The 22,407-nt window shown below is 37.3% G+C and overlaps 1 protein-coding gene across 1 annotated transcript in view; it reads right to left on the reverse strand.

Moving 5' to 3' along the window:
* LOC126336948 (lysosomal alpha-mannosidase-like) overlaps nt 1-19,501 on the reverse strand; it is a 78,588-nt gene extending 59,087 nt beyond the window's left edge. The window contains exons 1-3 of the mRNA XM_050001152.1: nt 19,275-19,501; nt 15,154-15,256; nt 14,850-14,931 (exon numbers count right to left, since the gene is read on the reverse strand). Of these exons, the coding sequence (XP_049857109.1) occupies nt 14,850-14,931; nt 15,154-15,256; nt 19,275-19,367 (278 nt within the window). The 5' untranslated portion in view covers nt 19,368-19,501. The remainder of the gene's footprint in view (nt 1-14,849; nt 14,932-15,153; nt 15,257-19,274) is intronic.
* Nucleotides 19,502-22,407: the final 2,906 nt, after the last annotated feature.

The raw sequence follows: 22,407 nt of genomic DNA on the forward strand, positions 1-22,407 counted from the left end.
TTTGAAGTTAACAGTTTTCATTTAGAAGTAGTACAGTTATAATTTTTTATATTATAAATATACAAATAATTGAAATGGAGTTATTAAAATTATGACTGTGCAGTTTTGTGGCAGTGGCATTATTTAACTTAAACAATCAATAAAATCTTGCCAGACACCTCTATAAAGTGGTTATTTTTAAGAATCACTAAGCACTCATAATTCCTGTAAGTGTAAACTTCTGGAGCCGTTATCACAGCCACTAAATTTCTTTTGGGTGTGTGACCACATTGTCAATGTGTAAAATTTCCAAAATTTCAGCCACTTGCAATAGTGGGCAAAATATTGGAAGTTTTACACATTGACAATGCAGTCACAGGTCCAGAAGAATTTTATTGACTGAGTCATAATTCATCTTTGTAAACTCTCCTGCATACCACTCCTCCTACTTTTCACTTGATTCTGAATGAAAGAAGAAGCTCATCATGATTAAGTCTCAACATCTTTATTTATTTATTTGGCCTATATTACACAATGTTTACAGATGTCGAAAATTATATTAATATTCACATTGGGTAGATTATGGTTTACAACACACCGCAATAGATTTATATAAGATTTGTTTTACTCAGTAGTTCATGTGTTTACTTAATCAGAACCATCACTTTTACTGATACAGGCATCCTTTTATAGAGTGAAACCAGTGACATAGCAAATAAGACTTCATGGCTTTATAAAATTGCATAACACCTACGACAGACTTTACACTTGAAGGAAGCTTATTGAACAGCTGAAGAGCTGTGTGAAATTCTCCATTTTCATAAAGTTATGTACCAGCATGTAACACATGTATGGGGTGTGCCATAAGTCTGTTGTCGATAGCAACCCTTAGGCATTGTATTGCATAGCATAGTGGCACTCACTTGTGAACTTCACTAGTGTGCTGTACCCATAAGACAGTTAATGTTTCTGATTTGTTCATGGAATATTTTCTATGCATCCAATTCCATCTCAACAGGTATTTGCAAATTAAATTTAAGATTTGAAGATAATTGGTCAGTAGTATAGCTTCCTCATTCAAGTAGTTCAAAGTCTGTTAACACAGAAGAGAATCTCTATTTTGTTGTGCAATGTTTTGTGCAATCACCAACTAAATCTCAAAGAAAAGTGTCTGATGAGTATGGGATAGGAAGAACAAGCCTACAAAGAATCCAGAAAATGTGGAAACTGAGACCATTTAGGCTTTCCTAACTTCAAGGTTGATATGACTTGTACACACTCCAAAAAGAAGGTGATCACATGTTTTATAAAAGATTTCTCTGGAGCAATGAAGCACTTTTAATTTGAATAGCAGAGTGAATAGACACAATTGTGTCTACTGGGTTTCTACAAATCCCCAGCTGGTGATGGAGACAAAGTTATGCTCTCCTTGTGTGAGTGTATGAACATGGATTTTCAGTGGTAGAATAATCAGGCCTTATTATTTTAATGATATTGTCAGAACATTATACAACTCTGGTAGGTTCTGTTAATGACAAATGCTTATAATCTGCCAGCAAGCTTACAAATCATTTACCAACACACAATTATGGTAAATATTAGAGTGCTCCAATTTCATTGCACATAAATGTTCCCTATTCCAGAATATAATTTCTGGTGTGAATTGCATTTGATTTCTTGACGGACCTGCATGCTGATATTTAAGTGCCTTGACATTAACCCTTAAAGGTGTGTATATATCTATATTAAATGTACCAACCACCTAATATTACTATTATTGTTATTGTGCTAATCTGTATGGCTTGTGGTGTGTGACACGTGGGGGGCAGAAGAAGATGGTTCTGAACTATACAACATCTTATATTTTGTTATGCAGTGTCCAAATGATGAGTGATCTTCTGCAATGTTGTCAGTCTATCTGTTACTACAATCATCAATTCTTTCATCATTTCCTGTAGAGCCGTTCATTAATGTGCACTTTGAGTGATGCGTAATAGTTGCAGTCATAGGTAAGGCCGGTGATGACCTATGGGATATTGGAAGGACACTGAGAAAATGAAGGCAGTCTACAAATGACACTGCTTACAAATATTATGTACATGCCATCTTAGAATATTGCTCAAGTGTGTGGGATTCATACGAAACACGCCTAATAGGGAGTATTGGACATATACAAAGAAGTAGTAGTAGTAGAGGGGTTTTGGGCACGCAACAGCAAGGTCTTCAGCATCCGTTCAGTAACATAGTGAGACAGGTGTCAAGAAAATCCAAGAACAGGAATATAAAACGGAACAGAAAACATGGGTAACAATCATTGAAAAACATGTGCTCACCCACACCAAAGAATGGGGTGAAGCAGAGCGTTAGCAGTAAAACATCGACAACACAGGAAGAAAATGATAGAGGGAGCTGAAACAATGTAGCAGATGGAAGTGGCTGGCTGACCACAAGGAAAAAAGGGGAGGAGTCAGCCACTCTGCAATACACTAAAACCTCCAGCCTAAAGGTTTAGGCCAGTGTCCAGACACATCACAAAACTTAAAAATCCTAGACACACACGTCTCATCATTAGCTAAAACAGAAGGCAGATCCCCATCAACTTGTGCTTCTGCCCGTGCATCACGATATAAAATGCAGTCTGTTAAAATGTGCCGGACAGAGATGTGCACACCACAAGCATCACAAAACGGAGGATCCTCCCGCCGTAATAAAAAGCTATGTGTGAGAGGACAGTGCCTGATCCGGAGACGTATGAGGGCCACCTCCTCCCGCCTGACCAACCGGCAAGAGGAATGCCATGGCCGAGTGATTGACTTTATCAACTACAGTTTATTGGCCGTCACCGCCAGCCATTCATCCTCCCACAACTCCATGCACTTCCTGTGGAGTGCAGCATTGACTGCCTGCAAGGGAATAGGACACTGGACCACATCCTGCTCTCTGCAGGCCTCCTTGGCAGCCCGATCGGCCTGTTCATTGCCCCATATGCCGACATGACCAGGCACCCAGCAGAAGGATACTTCTGTACCCTGCCGTTGGAGCAAGTACAGCTGTTCATGTATCATCTGGACCATCTACTCAGTCGGGTACAGGTTCTGCAGTGATTGTAAGGCACTAAGAGAATCGGAGCAGAGAAGAAATCGATCGCCCCGAACACGATTCATCTGCTCCAGTGCCTTCAGAATCGCGTGGAGCTCCGCTGCGAAAATGGTATATTCAGCAGGGAGGCGAATCTGGGTAACTTGATCAGGGAACACTACAGAACAGCCAAGGAAATTCTCCTGTTTCGAGGGCAGCAAAGATGGTCACAGGTTTGTTTGAATCACAGAAACATTATAAAAGCTGAATAGGCAGGCAGTTGAAGATAGACACCAATTATCCCCTGAAAGTCTACTTACAAAGTTTCAAAAGCCATTATTAGGTGAAGAATGTAGAAATATTCTTCATTTATCTATGTATGATACCTTTAGGAACCATGAAGATAAGACTACACACATTAAAGCATGTACAAAGGCATGTAAGTGGTCATTCATTATTCATGTGCTACATTCATTGGAAGAAACCCTAACACATGGTACCACACAAAGTACCCTAGTACCCTCTGTGATGCACTTCACAGTCATTCACAGAGTATATATGTAGATGTACATATGTCCAAAGAAGCTGCTGGTGAAGTCTAATCGATTAGGCTCAACTAATAATTAAATATCATTTGGCTGCTGTATTTGTACTTAGGAAGGTTATAGAGCCACAACTGTGAGATGAGTTGCTGAATTTTCGGATGCACCAATGAGAGCCTGGTTAGCTAGTACTCTTCATTTAAGGTATACAGGGTGTTACAAAAAGGTACACCCTGGGGAATGGCGTATTGTATCACAGCCGTCCACAATACGGGCAAGAACAGTCTCTACATTTGGTACCGGGGTTGCATATACAAGAGCTTTCAAATGTCCCCATAAATGAAAGTCAAGAGGGTTGGAGACAGGAGAGCGTGGAAGCCATGGAATTGGTCCACCTCTACCAATCCATCAGTCACCGAATCTGTTGTTGAGAAGCGTACGAACACTTCGACTGAAATGTGCAGGAGCTCCATCGTGCATGAACCACATGTTGTGTCGTACTTGTAAAGGCACATGTTCTAGCAGCACAGGTAGAGTATCCCGTATGAAATCATGCTCCATTGAGCATAGGTGGAAGAACATGGGTCCAATCAAGACATCACCAATGATGCCTGCACAAACGTTGACAGAAAAACTGTGTCGATGACGTGATTGCACAATTGCATGCAGATTCTCGTCAGCCCACACATGTTGATTGTGAAAATTTACTATTTGATCACGTTGGAATGAAGCCCCATCCATAAAGAGAACATTTGCACTGAAATGAGGATTGACACATTGTTGGATGAACCATTCGCAGAAGTGTACTTGTGGAGGCCAATCAGCTGCTGATAGTGCCTGCACACGCTGTACATGGTATGGAAACAACTGATTCTCCCGTAGCACTCTCCATACAGTGACGTGGTCAACGTTACCTTGTTCAGCAGCAATTTCTCTGACGCTGACATTAGGGTTATCGTCAACTGCACGAAGAATTGCCTCATCCATTGCAGGTGTCCTCGTCATTCTAGGTCTTCCCCAGTCATGAGTCATAGGCTGGAATGTTCCGTGCTCCCTAAGATGCTGATCAATTTCTTGGAACGTCTTCCTGTCGGGACACCTTCGTTCTGGAAATCTGTCTCAGTCCAAACATACAGCGCCACAGCTATTGCCCCATGCTAATCCATACATCAAATGGGCATCTGCCAACTACACATTTGTAAACATTGCACTGACTGCAAAAGCACATTCGTGATGAACACTAACCTGTTGATGCTACGTACTGATGTGTTTGATGCTAGTACTGTAGAGCAATGAGTCGCGTGTCAACACAAGCACCGAAGTCAACATTACCTTCCTTCAATTGGGCCAACTGGTGGTGAATCGAGGAGGTACAGTACATACTGACGATACTAAAATGAGCTCTAACATGGAAATTACGCATTTCCGGACACATGTCCACATAACATCTTTTCTTTATTTGTGTGTGAGGAATGTTTCCTGGAAGATTGGCAGTACCTTTTTTGTAACACCCTGTATATGAGAACTCTGATTAACTGTAAAAAAAAAAATGTCCTGCAAAATCGAGGGAAATTTACAGATAATATTATTACTTGTCATGCCCCCAACAGGAAATTACAATCCTTGAACAACAGACGAAGTGACAAAAGGAAATTACAATCCTTGAACAACAGACAAAGTGACAAAATCCACAAGGAACAAGGACATTATGAGTGTAAAACCCCCTAGGCCTAAGGAAACCTCTACAAGATGTATGTACAACAGACCACAGTTCAACATGCAGTTGCAGGCATAGACTATAATCAGATGTACAGTAAATATTCTCAATTTAGGGACTTGTTGGCAAGGGCAATATCTTTCTGCAGTTAAAGTTTATAAGTACTGCTTCATAAAGTAATTATGAAATCCATTTTGTCAAGTTTCTCTATTTGTAGGAAAAATCTTATTTTTTTGTTTTGTATTATTATTGATGGTGTTGCAATGTTTTGCTATGGTCTTAATTCCAAGTCTGATATGCTTACACATATTTATAAATAGAAGTATGAACCATATTATCTACAAGATTTAATTATTTATTCTGCACCCAAGTATAAGATCTTTTATATTGTGCTTTTTTAGTTCAGTTTTCTACAGTATGTTTGTAATTCTGTCCTTATTTCTTGATCACACTGCCTTGTTGAGCATTCCAACTGTTCTTCTCCTTGCATAGCTGTAATGGCATTATTTTAGACAGTATGAGTAGAAATGAGGCACAGATGAAGAATGAGGGGTTAAAGCACTATGTCTAAGGTGCTATAGAGATTTATTGGATCATAGATAAGTTGAAGAAAAGTTCTTAGAAAATTCTCTCATGTTGTTAGCAAGTCTGCTATCATACTTTACATACTCATACTCAGTACTGTTGTGTGATATAAACTCCTGCAACACTGCAGTTAAAGTCAAGAATATGTTTATTTACAGATTCATGTAGTAAGAATATTATTTTGGCGTTAATGTGATAATTGAACATCTTACAGATGATTTTCCACAGACAATACATGTACTCTTTAATGGTACTTGAGATTTTTTTAATAAAAGATAGAAGAAGACCATATTAGTAAATATTTGTCATGTATTATTGTTTTTCTGACATGTTCTACATCCTAAAGGACCTCCTCACTACAGATCAATTGGAATGAAAATAAAGCTAATCTAATCTAATCTAAGTAATTATGGGATGAACTGGAAAATTTTTAACCACAGTACTAGAAGCAAAAGTAGTTTCCATATAGACCATAGAAGATCTCCATACTGGGTTCAGAATTGAGTCTTATAAACAGGTGCAACAGTTTGTAGCATGTAGCCAGCAGAAATCAACAGTGTCTGAAATCACTGAAGTTGTATTACATACTCAGTGTGAAGTATTAGGCAATGGTATCATCTGAGTAGTGTAATAGGAGGAGCAGTGGCTGTTTTCAAACCAGCTGCTCTACTACTTGTACCATTAATAAGCCCCTCCTGCCCTGATACTTTATAGTGATTGCAGCAAATGTGCAGAATCTGATAATGAATGTAGTAAATGTGTTTTTGAAAGAAACACAGTGAAAAGTATGAAAGTAAGATACAAGACCAGATCCTCAGTAAAAAAAAAAAGGAATGAACCTCTGAAAACTACTGTAATAAGGACAACAGGCATAGTTCACAGTGCGAATACAATCACGGTAATATGGATAGTAACTCCTTCAACGAATATTGTAATTCTTGTACAAAACATACACCAAAGTGCAACATGATTTTACTCTCAGATAGCCATGGAAGAAATCTTGCTGAAATCCTAAATAACTCATCAGTCATCTTCAGGTGAGCAGTGTTGTGAAACCCGGCACGAAAACTAAAAACATCGTACAAGGTGCCAACTTGAAATGTAAAATGCTGTGAAGCAATGATTTCATTGTTTGTATAAGTGGTGCAAATAATGTGGGAAGCAATGAAGCTGGTGACTGCATTGAAGCGCTGAAAAATTTACCTGAAGAAAATAAGCAGAAAAACATGGTAGTCACTACTGTCCTGCATCGGTATGACCTGATCAAAAACTCATGTGTAAAGAAGTAAATAAGAAAAACAATTATTAGAATTAAGGCACTATGTTCAAACTATGGAAATTGTTCAGTTCTAGATATAGGAAAGTTGGATGGAGGTCAACACACTAACACCGGATTTCATTTGAACTATGTAGGTAAATGTTATTTGTGTGAAAAATTAAATCAAATCATAAGAGAAAGGATCAAATAGGAAAGCCTCATATGAGGTGCTATACAAAATTTTCAGAACTGGTGCTGCCATCTGTTGAAAACCTTACCTTTGGACTAATGGTCACCATCACCCTCGAATTAGTTCCCATCCGCAAGTACACACCAGTCCCAGAGCTTCTACCACTGGTCAAATGTTTACTGAAAGTCATATTCTCTGAGGGCATTTATCAATGCCAGCAATGCTAGTTGAATCCTCTCTATAGTGTTGAACTGACTGCCTTTCAATTCTAGTTTCAGTTTTGGGAATAGTGACAATTCGCAAGGTGCCAAATCTGGCAAGTACAGTAGGTGGGGTACAACCACCATGTTGCTTTTTGCCGAAAAGGTCCTGGTGAACAAGAATGTGTGACAGTGCACATTGTCATGATGTAGCAGCCAGTTCCCTTGATCCCAAAGTTCAGGCCGTCGTTGCTACACATTTTCACAGAGCTGTCACAAAATGTGACCATAGTACGCAGAATTCACTGTTTGATTGGGTGAGATGAATTCTTTGAGCACAATTCCCTTGGTATCAAAGAAAATGATGATCATGTTCTTCACTTTGCTCTTCACCTGTCTCACTTTTTTGGGTTTTGGGGAGCCCAGGCTCTTCCACTGGGATGACTGTTACTTTGTCTCTGGGTCATAACTGTAAATCCAGCTCTTTTCACCAGTGATAACCTGTGACAAGAAGGTTGGATCATCAGATGTGGTCTGACGAAGGTCCATGCACATTTCAACATGCTGTGCCTTCCCATAGGCAGTCAAGATCCTTGGCACAAATTTTGCGGCGACATGATGCACACCCAATTCATCAGTCAACATTCATTGACATGTCCCATAACCAATACCCACTTCATTCGTAAGGTCTTGAATGGTTCGACATCGATCCACACACACAAATTGTTGAAATTCGGCATCAGTGTCTGGCGTTGTATCACTAATGGGCCTTCCAGTGTGAGCATCACCTTCAACGTCTGTACAGCCAGCCCTGAACTGAGCATGCCACTCAAACACACATGTACGGCCCATGCTCTGTCCCCAAAACACTTGTTGAATTATTGCAAGGTTCTCCATAGCACTTTTCTCAAGATTTGCACAGAATTTAATACACATGCGCTGTTCTGTTCATGGATCCATCGTAAAATCACCACACACCAAACAGAGAGTATTACAGAAATCACTATGGACGTGCAACATGTCCTCCCAGCTGAATGCCATTCATCAGATATGCAGCTCTTGCCATGTAGTGGTGCAAAAATCTACTACTCCTCCTTTCCATATGGCAGCACCAATCCGGAAATTTTGGATTCTACCTCGTACATAAAAACAGTTCGTTCGCAATTGAAAGCAGTCCTACAGAAACTTTTTTAGAGTGTTAGTAGCCCTCATATTTATCTCGTGAATGAACTAGGGTGCAAAACTGAAGAAATATGTAGCATTAATTCAAGTGATTTATAAAACTGCCAGTGTATACTGCAGGAAACAACAAAAAGGTGGGGGTGTTGGTATTTATGTCAAAAATAATGTCCAGTGTGAAAAAATTGATTGGGTAGATAAACCTGCATGTGAGATGATTCTTGAAATAGCTGAAATAAGAATAAAGCTTAGAAATAGCAGTTTAATAATAGCTAGCCTGTACAGATCCCCTAACAGTAACATGGAAGAATTTTTCTGTCATTTAGAGGAACTTGTTTTACTAATTCTCACCCCATAAAAACAGACTGTAATAGTAGGGGATGTGAACGTAGACTCCTTAATGACTAGTAGAAATTATCTTAGATATATTGATATTTTACAGTCATATACTTACAAACACGTGCATTCAATACCAGTGAGAAATGCATGTGACTCTCAGACATGTATTGACCATGTTATTACAGACTCAAGAAAGGAAGACTTTGTAGTTAGAACTGTCGAGAAGCACATTTTAGATCATAGTGCATTAGTCCTAGAGCTTCATACAGACAATAGTATCTGATGGGGACCTCTACCTATAAAAGACAGCTTGACTATCACACATTAAAGGAAACCCTGGCACACATAAACTGGTAAACTGGCATCTGGTAGGCCTATATGAAATAGAAGATATTAATGAAAAGTGGGACAAATTTTATACAGCATCAACCAATTGTCTTAATAAAGTGTGCCCAGTGTTCAGAATACTAAAGAGAAATTACAGTTCCAGCAATCTTAAATTTCCCCCTAACATGATGAAATTAGAGGATGATATGAAGGATTTATACAGAGTGAAGTGAAATTCGTGCACTCAGGCTTCGCTGCATGACTCATCACATGCCAGCGATAAAAAATGTCTGTCACAAAATTTCGTCTGGCGAGTACAACTGGCAGAAAAAGGACGTTGAGGAGTGGCAAACTGGCAACACTGTAACCAAATGTATGGTAGCTACCTCTGCCAGCAAATGTTATTCATGCTATACAGATGGTGCAGTGGATAGAGTTTTGGATTAGCACACAGGAGGTCGATCACCAACAGTGTTTGCAGTGGATACTCTAGAAAACATTTGCACTTACTTACTACAATTTTAGAAATGGAAGACTGGTCATCTTTGAAAGAAGCCCTTTCCATGTCATGGGCATGAATTTATTCGGACCAATTCATCTACTAGATGCGAAACCTGTTTTCTTTGTACCCACCTCCAATGTTCCCATAGGTTAGTACCAACTATTATTCTTGTCTCGTTCAGGTCCATTACATTTCATTTGGGCCTTATGTTACCAGTAGGACTAGCCATGTGCTTTGCAAATAATGGCCAAACTTGGTTACTATTTGTTTGTGTTATCACCATGGTCCCACTAATTATGCCTTTCAACACAGTCGGGTAACTGCATGCTGTTTAGTAGCTGTCTGAGTGCATTATTATTATTGTTATTATTATTATTATTATTCTATCATTGGAATTGTGGGAACATCATGTCTATTACTGTTAGGGATACAGTGTAATTCGAAATCGAACATTTCACAATTAGCGGTGTAGGAATGAATCATGCAGAACAATATCTCTCAGAAGAGTAATGCTCATTAGGTGGAACAGTGCGCAGGAATGACAGTGTGTTTATACTGTATGCACTGACTGCCAGATAGAGATTAGTTGCAAGCGGAGTAATGCGCCTGTGACAGACTCCAATGTATATGCGTACACGTATCTCATTTTCTCATTGTAAACCTCGAAACCAATGTGGCACACATATCACATACACAAACGATGAATATGTGGATATGCTTCTGGTCCTTGGTGCATCTGATAACCAGGCTGGTGTTACCACTTGTGAATATGCTGCTAGATTCTTCATTGATGCCATCCAGAAGAAAATGTGTTTCGTCTTCTGGAAATGCGCCTTCAGGAGTCAGGTTCTCTCCTTCCACCACCATAAGACAGATGTCATCCACAGACTTGCCATACTCCAGCTACTGAGGAAGCTATTCTGGAGGTCATACACCAAGAACATCAGTGAAGTACATGTAGCGTAGCAAGACAGCCGCGTGTCTTGCAATGCACGGTCATTACCCTGCATCACTATTATTAAGCTTGTATCCTGCTGACTGCCTTCAGTGGATGCAGTTCTGTGAATCATTCCAACAACAATAGGAAGCCAACAATGACTTTGTGAACACAATAATATGGTCAGATGAAGCAGCATTCACTTGTGAGGGTGCCTTCAATATGCACAATACCCACCGTTGGTGTGAGGTTAACCTACACGTCACCTGCAATTGTGAATATAAATTTCGCTTTGGCTGTAATATAGGGCAATAGGTGTTTGGGCCCCTAAATGTTGCCTGTCTGGTTGATTGCATGAATATATCATGCACTATTCTCAAACCAGCTGCCTGATGTGCTGGAAGACATTTCACTATATGTTCAGCAGAGGATATGGTTCCAACATGATGGTGAATCTCCACACTCTGGAATTAATGTGTGACTGTATTTGGACAGAACATATCTAGGGAAATGGCTCAGACGTGCATGTCCAGTTGTATGGCCACTGTGTTCACCTGACCTAAATCTCCTAGATATCTTCCTGTAGGGACACTTGAAGGAGCACGTGTATCTACTCAGCTGACAAATGTGGAAGAATTGGTAGTGCATGTTCATGCTGCTCTTGTTACTGTGGACACAGCTTTGCTGTGAAGTGTCCAGAGCAGGTTGCACAATGTTTGGACATGCAGGGAGGTTGGTTTGACCATCTGTTCATCTGAGGACAATGTATTCTGTTGTGAAGGTCATGCAGTCATTAGTAGGGACATTATTATTGTCACTGGTTGCTAATATGTGACATCTAAGTTCTCATATTACATTTAGTATAAATAACAAGTAGATTTTTCGTTATTGTACTGTGCTATCATCTTTAGAATCTCGAAATTGACATTGCTTTTGTAGTTATTCTGTCCTAAGACAGGCCATTTGTTTCAACTGTTTATTTCTTATTTGTCCAACCACGTATTTGTTATGTTCAGTGTTACAAAATGTTATAAATTTAGGATACATGTGACCTAAGAAATGGTGTATATTACAGTATGAAATGTCAGAATGCAATTAGCAAATAAAAAACAGTGCACCCCAACCCAGGATCAAACCTTCGACCTCTGTGCGCTAACTCAAAACTCCATCCACTGCACCACCTGTAGAGCATTACTAAGATCTGCTGGCACAGGTAGTTACCATACATTTGGTTACAGTATTGCCAAATTTCCACTCTTTAATGTCATTTTTATGTGAGATGTACTCGCAGGACAAAATTTTGTGACAGACACTTTTTTTTATCACTGGCATGTGAGGAGTCGCGCTGTGAAGCCCGAGTGCACCAATTTTGCTTCACTCTGTATAGTCATTTTAGAGACAGCAAGCTGCAGTACTTCCAATTTAAATACAAAGCCTGTAGAAAAACATATAGGGAAGCACGTAAGACTTTGAAAGCACAGATATATGCTGAACAGATGGGGCAATCTAGTAATGTTACCAAAACAGTGTGGAGTATAGTAAATACGGAAAGAGGAGGGAGTTACAATGCAGTGGGCAATAACATAATAATAATAAGTGGCAATGAAAAATTGCTCAGTGACCCAAAGGAAGTATGTGACAGATTCATAGACCAGTTTAGTAAGATGAGTAGGGAGGATGTGATTGACCAACCACAGGTACTTAATTCCAGTAATGTAAGTAATCCATTCTTCCTGTGTGCTACAGAATTGGAAATCCTGAAAAGCATTTCCAACTTAAAAGCAGATACATCCAGTGGCTGGGATAACATCTCAGCAAAATTTCTGAAAAAATGCAGTAATGAATTAATAAAGCCACTAAAACATTTAATAAACAGCTCTTTGAGTCAGGGGTCTTTCCCTGACCTGTTAAAAGTCACTGAAATAAGACCAGTGCATAAAAATGGAATAACTACAGAAATACAAAATTATAGGCCTACCTCATTGACATCAGTACTTAGTATGCTATTGGAAAGGCTACTTCTTGATCAATTTGAATCATTTTCCTGTAAGTACAATCTATTAAAATGTCAGCATGATTTCAGGAAGGGTTGGTCTACAATAACAGGTGTAGCTACATTTTTGCAAGTGGTTTGAATAAACTTGATGATGGAAACAAAGTTATTGGCACCTTTTTAGACCTATCCAAGGCTGTTCATCTACATAAATTAGAAACTTATGGGGTCAGAGGAGTAGCTTTAGATTTGTTAAGATCCTACCTTGCTGACTGGAGACAATGTGTAAAGCTGTAGCATACAACTGGGAGACATACATAAACAGTAAAATCATCTTATAAAATTCTTAACTTTGGAGTCCCTCAGGGAAGCATTATCAGGCCTTTTTTGTTTATTGTATACATCAATGACATAAAAATTCCACAAAATTCAAACCTAGTAAATTATGCTGATGATACCTCCTTCATGAGTTGGGGCTCTACAAAACAGCTAGTAGGACAAAATAATCCAAAGAACATTAGCCTCATCACAGGCTATCTCATCAAAAACAAATTGGCACTAATTGAGGACAAGATAATTCTGATGGAGTTTCTGCTAAATTATAAATCAAGACAAGTGGATACAGAACCAGAGCTTTCAGTTGAAATGACTGATAAACATAAATTCCTGGGTATTATAGTAGACGAACATCTTACATGGAAGGAGCACATCAGCTACATGTAAAAAAATCTCCTGTAACATCTACCTACTAAAATGCCTTTCTAACATTATAGCACAACCTGTTTTATGACAAATCTATTTTGGAATTATACACTCCCACCTGCAGTATGGTATAGAGATTTGGGGTGGGGCACCAGTGATATAAATGGATAGGGGTTTTAGAGCCCAGAAAAGAGCAATTGGGATAATAGCTGATATTAGTAAACATCAGTCATGTAGAGAATATGTCATTAAGTATAACATACTAACAGTGTATTCATTGTTTGTTCTCAGAACAATACTGTTTGTAAAAGAAAGTATGGAGCACAGTGTAATCTATACAAGAAAAAGAGAGGATTACCACATAAAATTTAGTAATAAAACAGCAACAGATCATAGTTCATCTTCTGCTGGAGGACATTTTTATAACGGAATGCCAAATAATATAAAATTGTTAAATGGAAACATATTTAAGACAAAATTAAAGCAACTGTTGATTGATAGATGTTTGTCCTCCATCAAGGATTTGTAACATTGTTGTGCATAATTTATGTTTATTCCTAAAAAATTTTAAAATGTTCTGTGTTTGTAAACAGACTATGTCCACGACTGTTAAGTTATTATGGACAAATAAACCATTTTATTTAAGAGTGAAAGTCCCATGTATAAAAAAGCTACAGACATATGATTACAAAAGAGTTAATGTGTTAAACATTTGACAGAAACATGAGAAACATTATGGCTGAAGACACACAAACCTAATTATGCTGATTTTATCAGCCTGGATTATTCACCAATAATGGAAAAGTCAAAGCCAAAACCAAAAATGTTTGAAGTGTTAGAAGTCACAAAGTGCTCTGCATTTCACGCACTGTATGAGCATGGTCTGGATAATATGTGCTCCACTTTGAGGAACTTGACAGTGTGCTAAACCATTACCATAAAATTGTACATGTTAGTGAGTTAATTATGACAGAATTTTAAATTTTTAAATTTGGTCAATTCATACACAGAAATAAAATTTTGGTTGCCATTATGTTTTGGTGAATATGCTGTCTGTATAATACAACAATAATATATGTAGTAAAGCATCACAAAAGACATGTAGACCTTATTAAAAAGTTTTATGGAAAACTCAGTTACACATGATGAACTCTCTTATGCTTTTGTAATTTATCTAAGTGAAAATTACTCTATAGTAGCTAGCTGCAAATTACTCAAAATTAAGCTAGGTATGGAGAATTTATTGAACCATTTCATGTCAACTCTCTGTATTACACGTATTTGAAAAGTTATTTTTCCTGTTTCTGCATTTCTACTTTACCTTCTGTCAGGATCATTCCTAAGTTCATTCAACATGGTATCTATTATGTACTGTACTCCTGCTCTTTGTGTTGCCTGCTTGCCTGTAAAATTGAAAAGGTTTATTTAATCAAAAAGTGCCACATTTTTAAAAACATATTCTTTTAAAGTATCTGTGTTGATGACATCATCTATACTGCAAACACTAAGATACAATGACGGACATGTTATTTTCTTTTTGCAGTGTTATTATGTGAAGGATGTTATCAAGTATCGTTTGTGAGTATTCATCCACCAGAAAATCAGAGGCATAACAAAAAACTTACTTCCATAGTAGTATTGATCAACTGTCTTTAGCCATCCCACATCATCATGAGAATGAGGTATGATATGAACATTAATGTAGCCTGGTTTAGTTGCATGGCATGCCTGAAACAAGAAATGTTCAGAATATAACAAAATAAATAATTTCTAAACACATTGCTGTGTGTGAAAATTTCTAATCAAATGGATAAAACTTGTCAAACACATTACTTACTAAAGAATGTCATTTTGTCTCATTCTGAAGACTAGAAAGGACTTTGTCATGGAGAAATTGGTAAGATTTGAAGCTCTTGTATGTAGCAATTACAGTTTATTCATTCAGTTGTTCTTTCAATCATCATGTTTAATAGATGTCATCAAGTGGGAACCTTCAGTGATATGGAACATTGCAAGGTATTCATTAACCATTAAATTTAATGATGCTCTGGAGAAATTGGTAAGGTTTGAAGCTCTCATATGCAGTAATTACAGTTTATTCATTCAGTTGTTCATTCAATAATCATGTTCAATAGATTTCATCAAAAGGGACCTTCAGTTATATGGAACATTGCAAGGTATTCATTAACCATTAAGGTGAAAGATGTACTGGAGAAATTGGTAAGGTTTGAAGCTCTCATATGCATTAATTACAGTTTATTCATTCAGTTGTTCATTCAATCATCATGTTGAATTGATGTCATCATGAAGGGGAACCTTCAGTGATATGGAACATTGCAAGGTATTCATTAACCATGATGCACAGCAAATTAGCCTATGTACACTGTTTTAAGAATAACATGTCACTTTACTGCTTAGTACTATTTGCACTTACACAAGCTAAATTTAACCTGTTAATTGAAGGGAAAAATCCAGTACTTAATAAAAAAAAGGTTACTGTTCCCTATTTAGATTTGTTACTTGATATTTATCTTCTATTGGTAGTTTAATATAGACTTGATTACATTATTATTTTTCAAAGAAGATACTTACCCAAATCTGTCAATACAGAAGTGTGTGTACAGTAGTATCTGTTTGTAATGCAGCTTTATACTGAACACTGCTACTTGCCATGAAGCAAACTAAACTCATCAGTCTTTGGAACTAAGCTAGATAATTTGTAGGAGGCTGAGCAGGCTGATAAAACAGGACAGGTGGCGAACTCTGATTGAACTAACATCAGACTTCAATGCTGGACAGAGTACAATGTGTCTGAACATACAGTGCACCAAATACTCCTACTGATGAGTGTCTGCAGCTGACGACCCATGCATGTGCCAATGTCAACTCCATGACAGCAGCAGTTATGACTGAAATGGGCATGTGACCACTGGCACTGGATGCTGGACAGAGTACAATGTGTCTGAACATACAGTGCACCAAATACTCCTACTGATGAGTGTCTGCAGCTGACGACCCATGCATGTGCCAATGTCAACTCCATGACATCAGCAGTTATGACTGAAATGGGCATGTGACCACTGGCACTGGATGTGGGTTCAGTGGCACAGCATTGCATGGTCTGATCAATCCGAATGGCTGTGGCATTTTTCAGCAAGGTAATGCACCATGTCACAAGACCAGGAGAGAGAGATGGAGTGGTTCCCGGAAAACAATGGGAAGTTCAAATTGATGTGCTGACCCTCTTCTCTCTCCCCCCCCCCCCCCCCCCCCCCCCTCGTATGTGGCATCAGACGTCATTGTCTCCTCCATGGAATTTACAGGAATTAGATGACTTGTGTGTGCAAATGTAGTGCCAACTCCCTCCAATGACCTACCAACGCCTACCATGCCATGATGCATTGAAACCATTATCTGTGCCAAAGGTGGACATATCAGCTATTATGTATGTGGTCAGAATGTTTTGGCTGATCATTGCATGAGAAATCTTTTGCAAAGGTCACTGTCATACATTACTTACATAGATTTCATTACTTGAGGCTGTACTCCAGCATTGAATTAATACCATGATCATTGTTCAGAAGTCCATGAGGGCCGTGATAGATATTCTTAATGTGTGGTTATCAGTCTTTTGAGTGACTGAATGATGTAACCAAAAAAAGCATTGTTTTGCATGCTGGTGGCCACATTTTTATTAGTTATTGTACTTATTTACAGTAATTTTAAACTTTTTAGAAATGAAATAAGCATAACAGGCTATTAGTTATGGCAGTGCAACCTTCTGGTACTGTATATAAGTAATTATCTCTAGTTCATTTGTATCTACATCAGTTATCTGCAAGTTCTTATAAAGAATATGGCAAATTATACTGTTTATTGTACTGTTTAATGTTTGTGCCATTCAGTTCAGGGATGGAGCAGGGAAGAAATGACTGCATATTTGTCTTAGTGTGAGCTGTTACTAGTCAAATATTATTTTCATGTCAACTATAGGAGCAAAACAGTCCTGTACAAACGTTTGATGTCTCCTGTTACATTGATCATATATAGATCCCACACATCTGGGCAACATCCAGTATGGGTCATATTGGCGATTTGGAAGTAATTTTTCTTCAGATAGCCTGAAGTTTCCCAGTATCTTAATACTGAAGCTTGTCATTTAGTTTAGTACCCTTGAATAGGACTAAGTGATCAGTACATTGCAGATAAATGCAGTGTTGCTATCTGTACAATATGTATAACTGAGTGAAACTATATGTGTAGTCATAATTTGTTCCTCTTTCATATCTGGTGAGAGCATAACTTTATAGTGCTCTTCATATAGAGTTCATTAGCAATCTTTACACAAAACTGATATCTTGTCAAGATCTGATTCTGCATATTTGTAGAAAATGTTGTAACATTTCCTTGTATATAAACATATCAGCAGTCTGCTATTAGAGCTGAAATTATAAGTATTTCATTAATATATAACATGATTAGTATTGGTTGTACCACAGTCTTCTGGGTGACAACTGCAATTAGTTCTGGGCCCATGAACAGATCTCTGTTCAGGATAACATTCTGCATACCATCCGCCAAGAATTCCTGAGCTCAGTCACAGTCTGGTTAGATATCTCATATAGACATATTTTCTTGAGTATGCATCAGTTTAGTAATACGTAAAATGCTTCTTTGAAAACCAAGAAATACTAAATCCACTGTATATTGCTTCCTCCCATGACTTTTAGAATATTATGTAAAGAGTGTGAGTTGCACTTGCAGGATAATTATCTTTCAGAACCCATGCTGTTTCCTGGGACTAAACTCATTTCTATTGTGTTATATTTGCTAACTTATTCCACATCCCTTAAGATTCTCATATGTTGTGGGAGGATAAACAGCATGCAACATGTGAGTGAAGGATGTGAATAAGGTAGTGTGCCCAACTATCTATGAATGAATGAATTAATGTGTTTTCTGTAACAAATTTTCCCATGGTTATCTAAGAAGATATGGATCCATTTTAACACTGCTATGAGCATAATGACTAGAGTACAGACAAAGTTTGGTAATTCTGAGACTGAAACTTAATTCAGCAGAAAAATGAATACCAAAACTTCATTTTAGGAAAACATTCAGAAAAGAAACATATGGTGTATTGCCAACTTTTAAATGTTGTATTGTTGTAAAGATGAACGTGTAAGCTATTGTTGCCAGTGATCCTGTGAAGCAGCAGTGAACACTGAAGTTAACAACAAAAACATATCTAGTTTCTAAACAGAATATCAAACTGAACTGACTGTCAAGTCCCAATGATTTGTTACACATACCTTCACCATGAAACTGGTAACCATAACAAGTGGGCAACATGACTCACAATTATTTAAAAGAGCACTAGAAATAAGCTACTATACTACTGCCATATACTGATTGAGATCTGCCTTGTGCAGAAACCTTGATCAGATCTTGAAGAACAATATGGTACAGTGAAAAGTTGCTTCTACAAAGTTCTTTTGCACTATTTTTACTGTATGGGACCACAATACAAGTGCTATTAAATGTACCAAAAGGAAAGAATCTGGGGCAATATCAAGATTTATTTTATTTATAGCCTAAGAAAATCAACATCATTAGGAAACTGCTGTTTAATATACACTATGTTGTAATGTACGCTGTAAAAGTACAACTTGCAAATCTCCATGTATTCACAATTTCTACTTCAAAATATTGCTACAGCTAGATTATAAATGAATATCTTGCTTACACTGTAACCACATGTAGACTCTTCTTTGGCATTTTTGACAGGAAGAGATGTTGTGAAAATTGGTAATACTAATAATATTAATATTAAATACATGTTTATAAAATTTACACTGATGGTTGCTCAACAGCTGGTCTTGTTCCAATGAAATCCTTTTGAAAAGTTTGATATACTTATACTGGAAGCTTATCACCACAAACTTAGCACTTGAACTCAAACATCAAATGACCCATTAGGATTATCTTATCATTGCCACTTAGTGCAACTTTTATCTGACACCTTGTTTTGTACTTTCCATAACAATCAGAAAAACATACCCATACAGCACACTTCTATTTCAATATTGCACAATTACATGACCATTTCATCTTACAACATGTACCTAATTTTAATTAAATTTATACTATGGAAAAGATGGTATTTTTTTCCGTTTAAGTTGTGTCAATAACTAAAGTAGAATGTTTCATATCTGAAATTCTGGAGTAGAAGACTATATTCATGCAGTAATGAAGACGTTTTAAGTATTTTAATTAACATGGTAACTGATACTCGTTAGTTTCATTTTCAGTTAATGTTCTCAGACACTTTTTAATGATTGGCCATGAAAATTCCACCTCTTATGAAATCAATGCTTTATATAAATGAAATTTTTTGAACACATAATGCTGGAATTTATTGTTGACATCAGGTTTATGTTATATAATAATACATGAAACTGGAATATGAAAATAAAAGATATACATCAAACTTATGATTCCAATATTAATCCATTGTAGGAAGTGTCTATTAAGAAACAAATAATCAGCATGGAAGGTTACCATTTATAGAACTTTCTTCATTACTGCTCAAAGCGTATGTCATCAATTTTATCACAACAATTTGCTAATAACATCCAGTTCAATAATGAATTTGGAGCTATTTGGAGTTTGATTAGCTAAAGCCACCTCTTTAGCCACACAGAGGTCTTCTTTATAACATAATTTCACATTTAATAGCCTAAGAGCACTACACTATAAATGTTGCAGATACACTGCACACATTTGCTTGGTAGTAGCTGTGTCCTACCCATTTTCTTAAGCTCTATAATATGTCAGTCTGATGCTACAATAACGCTGCAATATTCTTCACATTTAAATTGAGAAATGTCTTGCTAATAGCACTTAGAACAGAAGAATTATTAAGTGTGGCTAATGGAGAAGCACCTAGTGTTATCTTTTGTTTATGTATGCTGTAGTCATATCAGAATCACCTGTCAGTTGAGGATTCTGATGTAATTTTTTTTTTTTTAAGACGCAGTTTATTTAACATTTGCAATATCCTTAATGTATCATCCCATCTGGTTAATAGCTACATTTATACTTTTCTAGTTTGTTTGGTATGGAAAATGTATTTGCTTGACTCACTGTCTCATTTTACATTGATGAATGATGTTAATCTAATAACTTTCAATGATATGTGAATTTTCACTAGCTGTTCTCTTATTGCATTTATCTACTGTCCTTTTTATGGCTGTGATAATTCTAATCCAGTTGTATTTTTTTGTACTAATACTTTGTTATATTGATTTGACTCCTTCTTTTGTTTGTGAACTGCAAGTCCATTTAAATTGTTTCTTTTTTTCAATTTTTTAGGCATAATACTTTGTTTTTCCAGTTCCTCTTGTAATTCTAAGTAAATTGTGATTATTTAACTTCCTCCATGATTACATCTACTGTTTGTAGACACAACTTGTAGAAGGTCACTATCTGTGCAAGTGTCTATGGATTAATTGTATCAGTGCTGACGACTGCTGATGACTGGCTTCGAAGCTTTTCCAGATGCCAATATCTTGGCCTGCAAGACATGGAGTATAGCAGATAGTACAGGACTCCTTGCTAAGGTGCCTTATGGGATTTTGGTGCCAGAAAAGCCCTTTACTCTCTCTACAGCAGTCATTAATCAAAATGGTCCCTTAAAACTGAGGCAAAGTGTTGATGCATTCTTTGATCTTTTGTGTTTTGAGCACATGATTTTTGAGTTCATAGATCATGCATACTGCCTCATTCTTTGATTGTTAGTCAGATGTGAAGATAATGATATTTGTAATTCATTCCAAACTCAGGGTGTCTTAAATATTGGCACTGTAAATTGTAAGCAATTGTCTGCCAGTATCACTTCAGCAGTCTTTCAATGACAAGAAGCTTCATTAAAGTTCACTAGGCAACACTGGTTAATCTAGAGAGCATGGATACCTTATAAAATAAACTTCAAAAAAAGCCTTCCATTATCAAACATTTTTGTTGTAGAAATAGGCCAGTGAAATGTACACATAATTACTCTCAAGGAGCTGACAGAATAGAAAATGGGATGAAATTTTGTCTGGGATCTACTACTTGGCCCTCAATACTAACTTTGTGTCCCCTGAAGAAGGCATGAGATGTCACCATTGATGGAATTAATTAGAATAGTAATAAACTAGCTACTTTATCTTATGCATCTGTTGCCTTGATGATATAAACTGAGAACCTCTACTACTAATGATAAGAAGTTACCACTGGCATCCATCTCATTTGATACCTGAATGTACTAGGAGACAAAGTTGCGTTTGGAAATACTATCTTGTAAGTGTATCAGCCACCTGCTGCTTTGAAGCTAGCCAACAAAAATGTATGAACACACAGACCGTCCAAAGTGCTGGGCCATATTCTGTTCGTCAGCCAATGTAGAAAGCATCCACTGGAACATCTTGAGCTCTGTTAGTGCTCACTATGTGTGAAGAAAAAATCTCCCAGACCATCTAAGGCTGTATCAGGCCCAGATGGAACAGGGCACATGTATTTGCATGTCTCATTGTGGGTCAGTATTTTATTTCATAGTTATTGTGAATGCTGTTTAATGTCTATTGTTACAAATGCTGAACTGTACAAAAAGGACATTTTGTGCACTGTTGTAAATTATGTGTATTGACAGTAATACTGATAGGACTAAAAATTATTTCACATTGGGAATTACTGCACTATCAACAAAAGAAATGCAGAAGTTACAAACAAGTTGTGAAAGTCAAGTCTTAGATTGCAAGGATCCTTCATGAGTATCAGGAAATGAATAATATATCAGAAAAAAATGGCTGTATGGCACATGGTTGAGTTTTGGCATA

Source organism: Schistocerca gregaria, chromosome 1 (assembly GCF_023897955.1).
Source record: "Schistocerca gregaria isolate iqSchGreg1 chromosome 1, iqSchGreg1.2, whole genome shotgun sequence".
Taxonomy (NCBI): domain Eukaryota; kingdom Metazoa; phylum Arthropoda; class Insecta; order Orthoptera; family Acrididae; genus Schistocerca; species Schistocerca gregaria.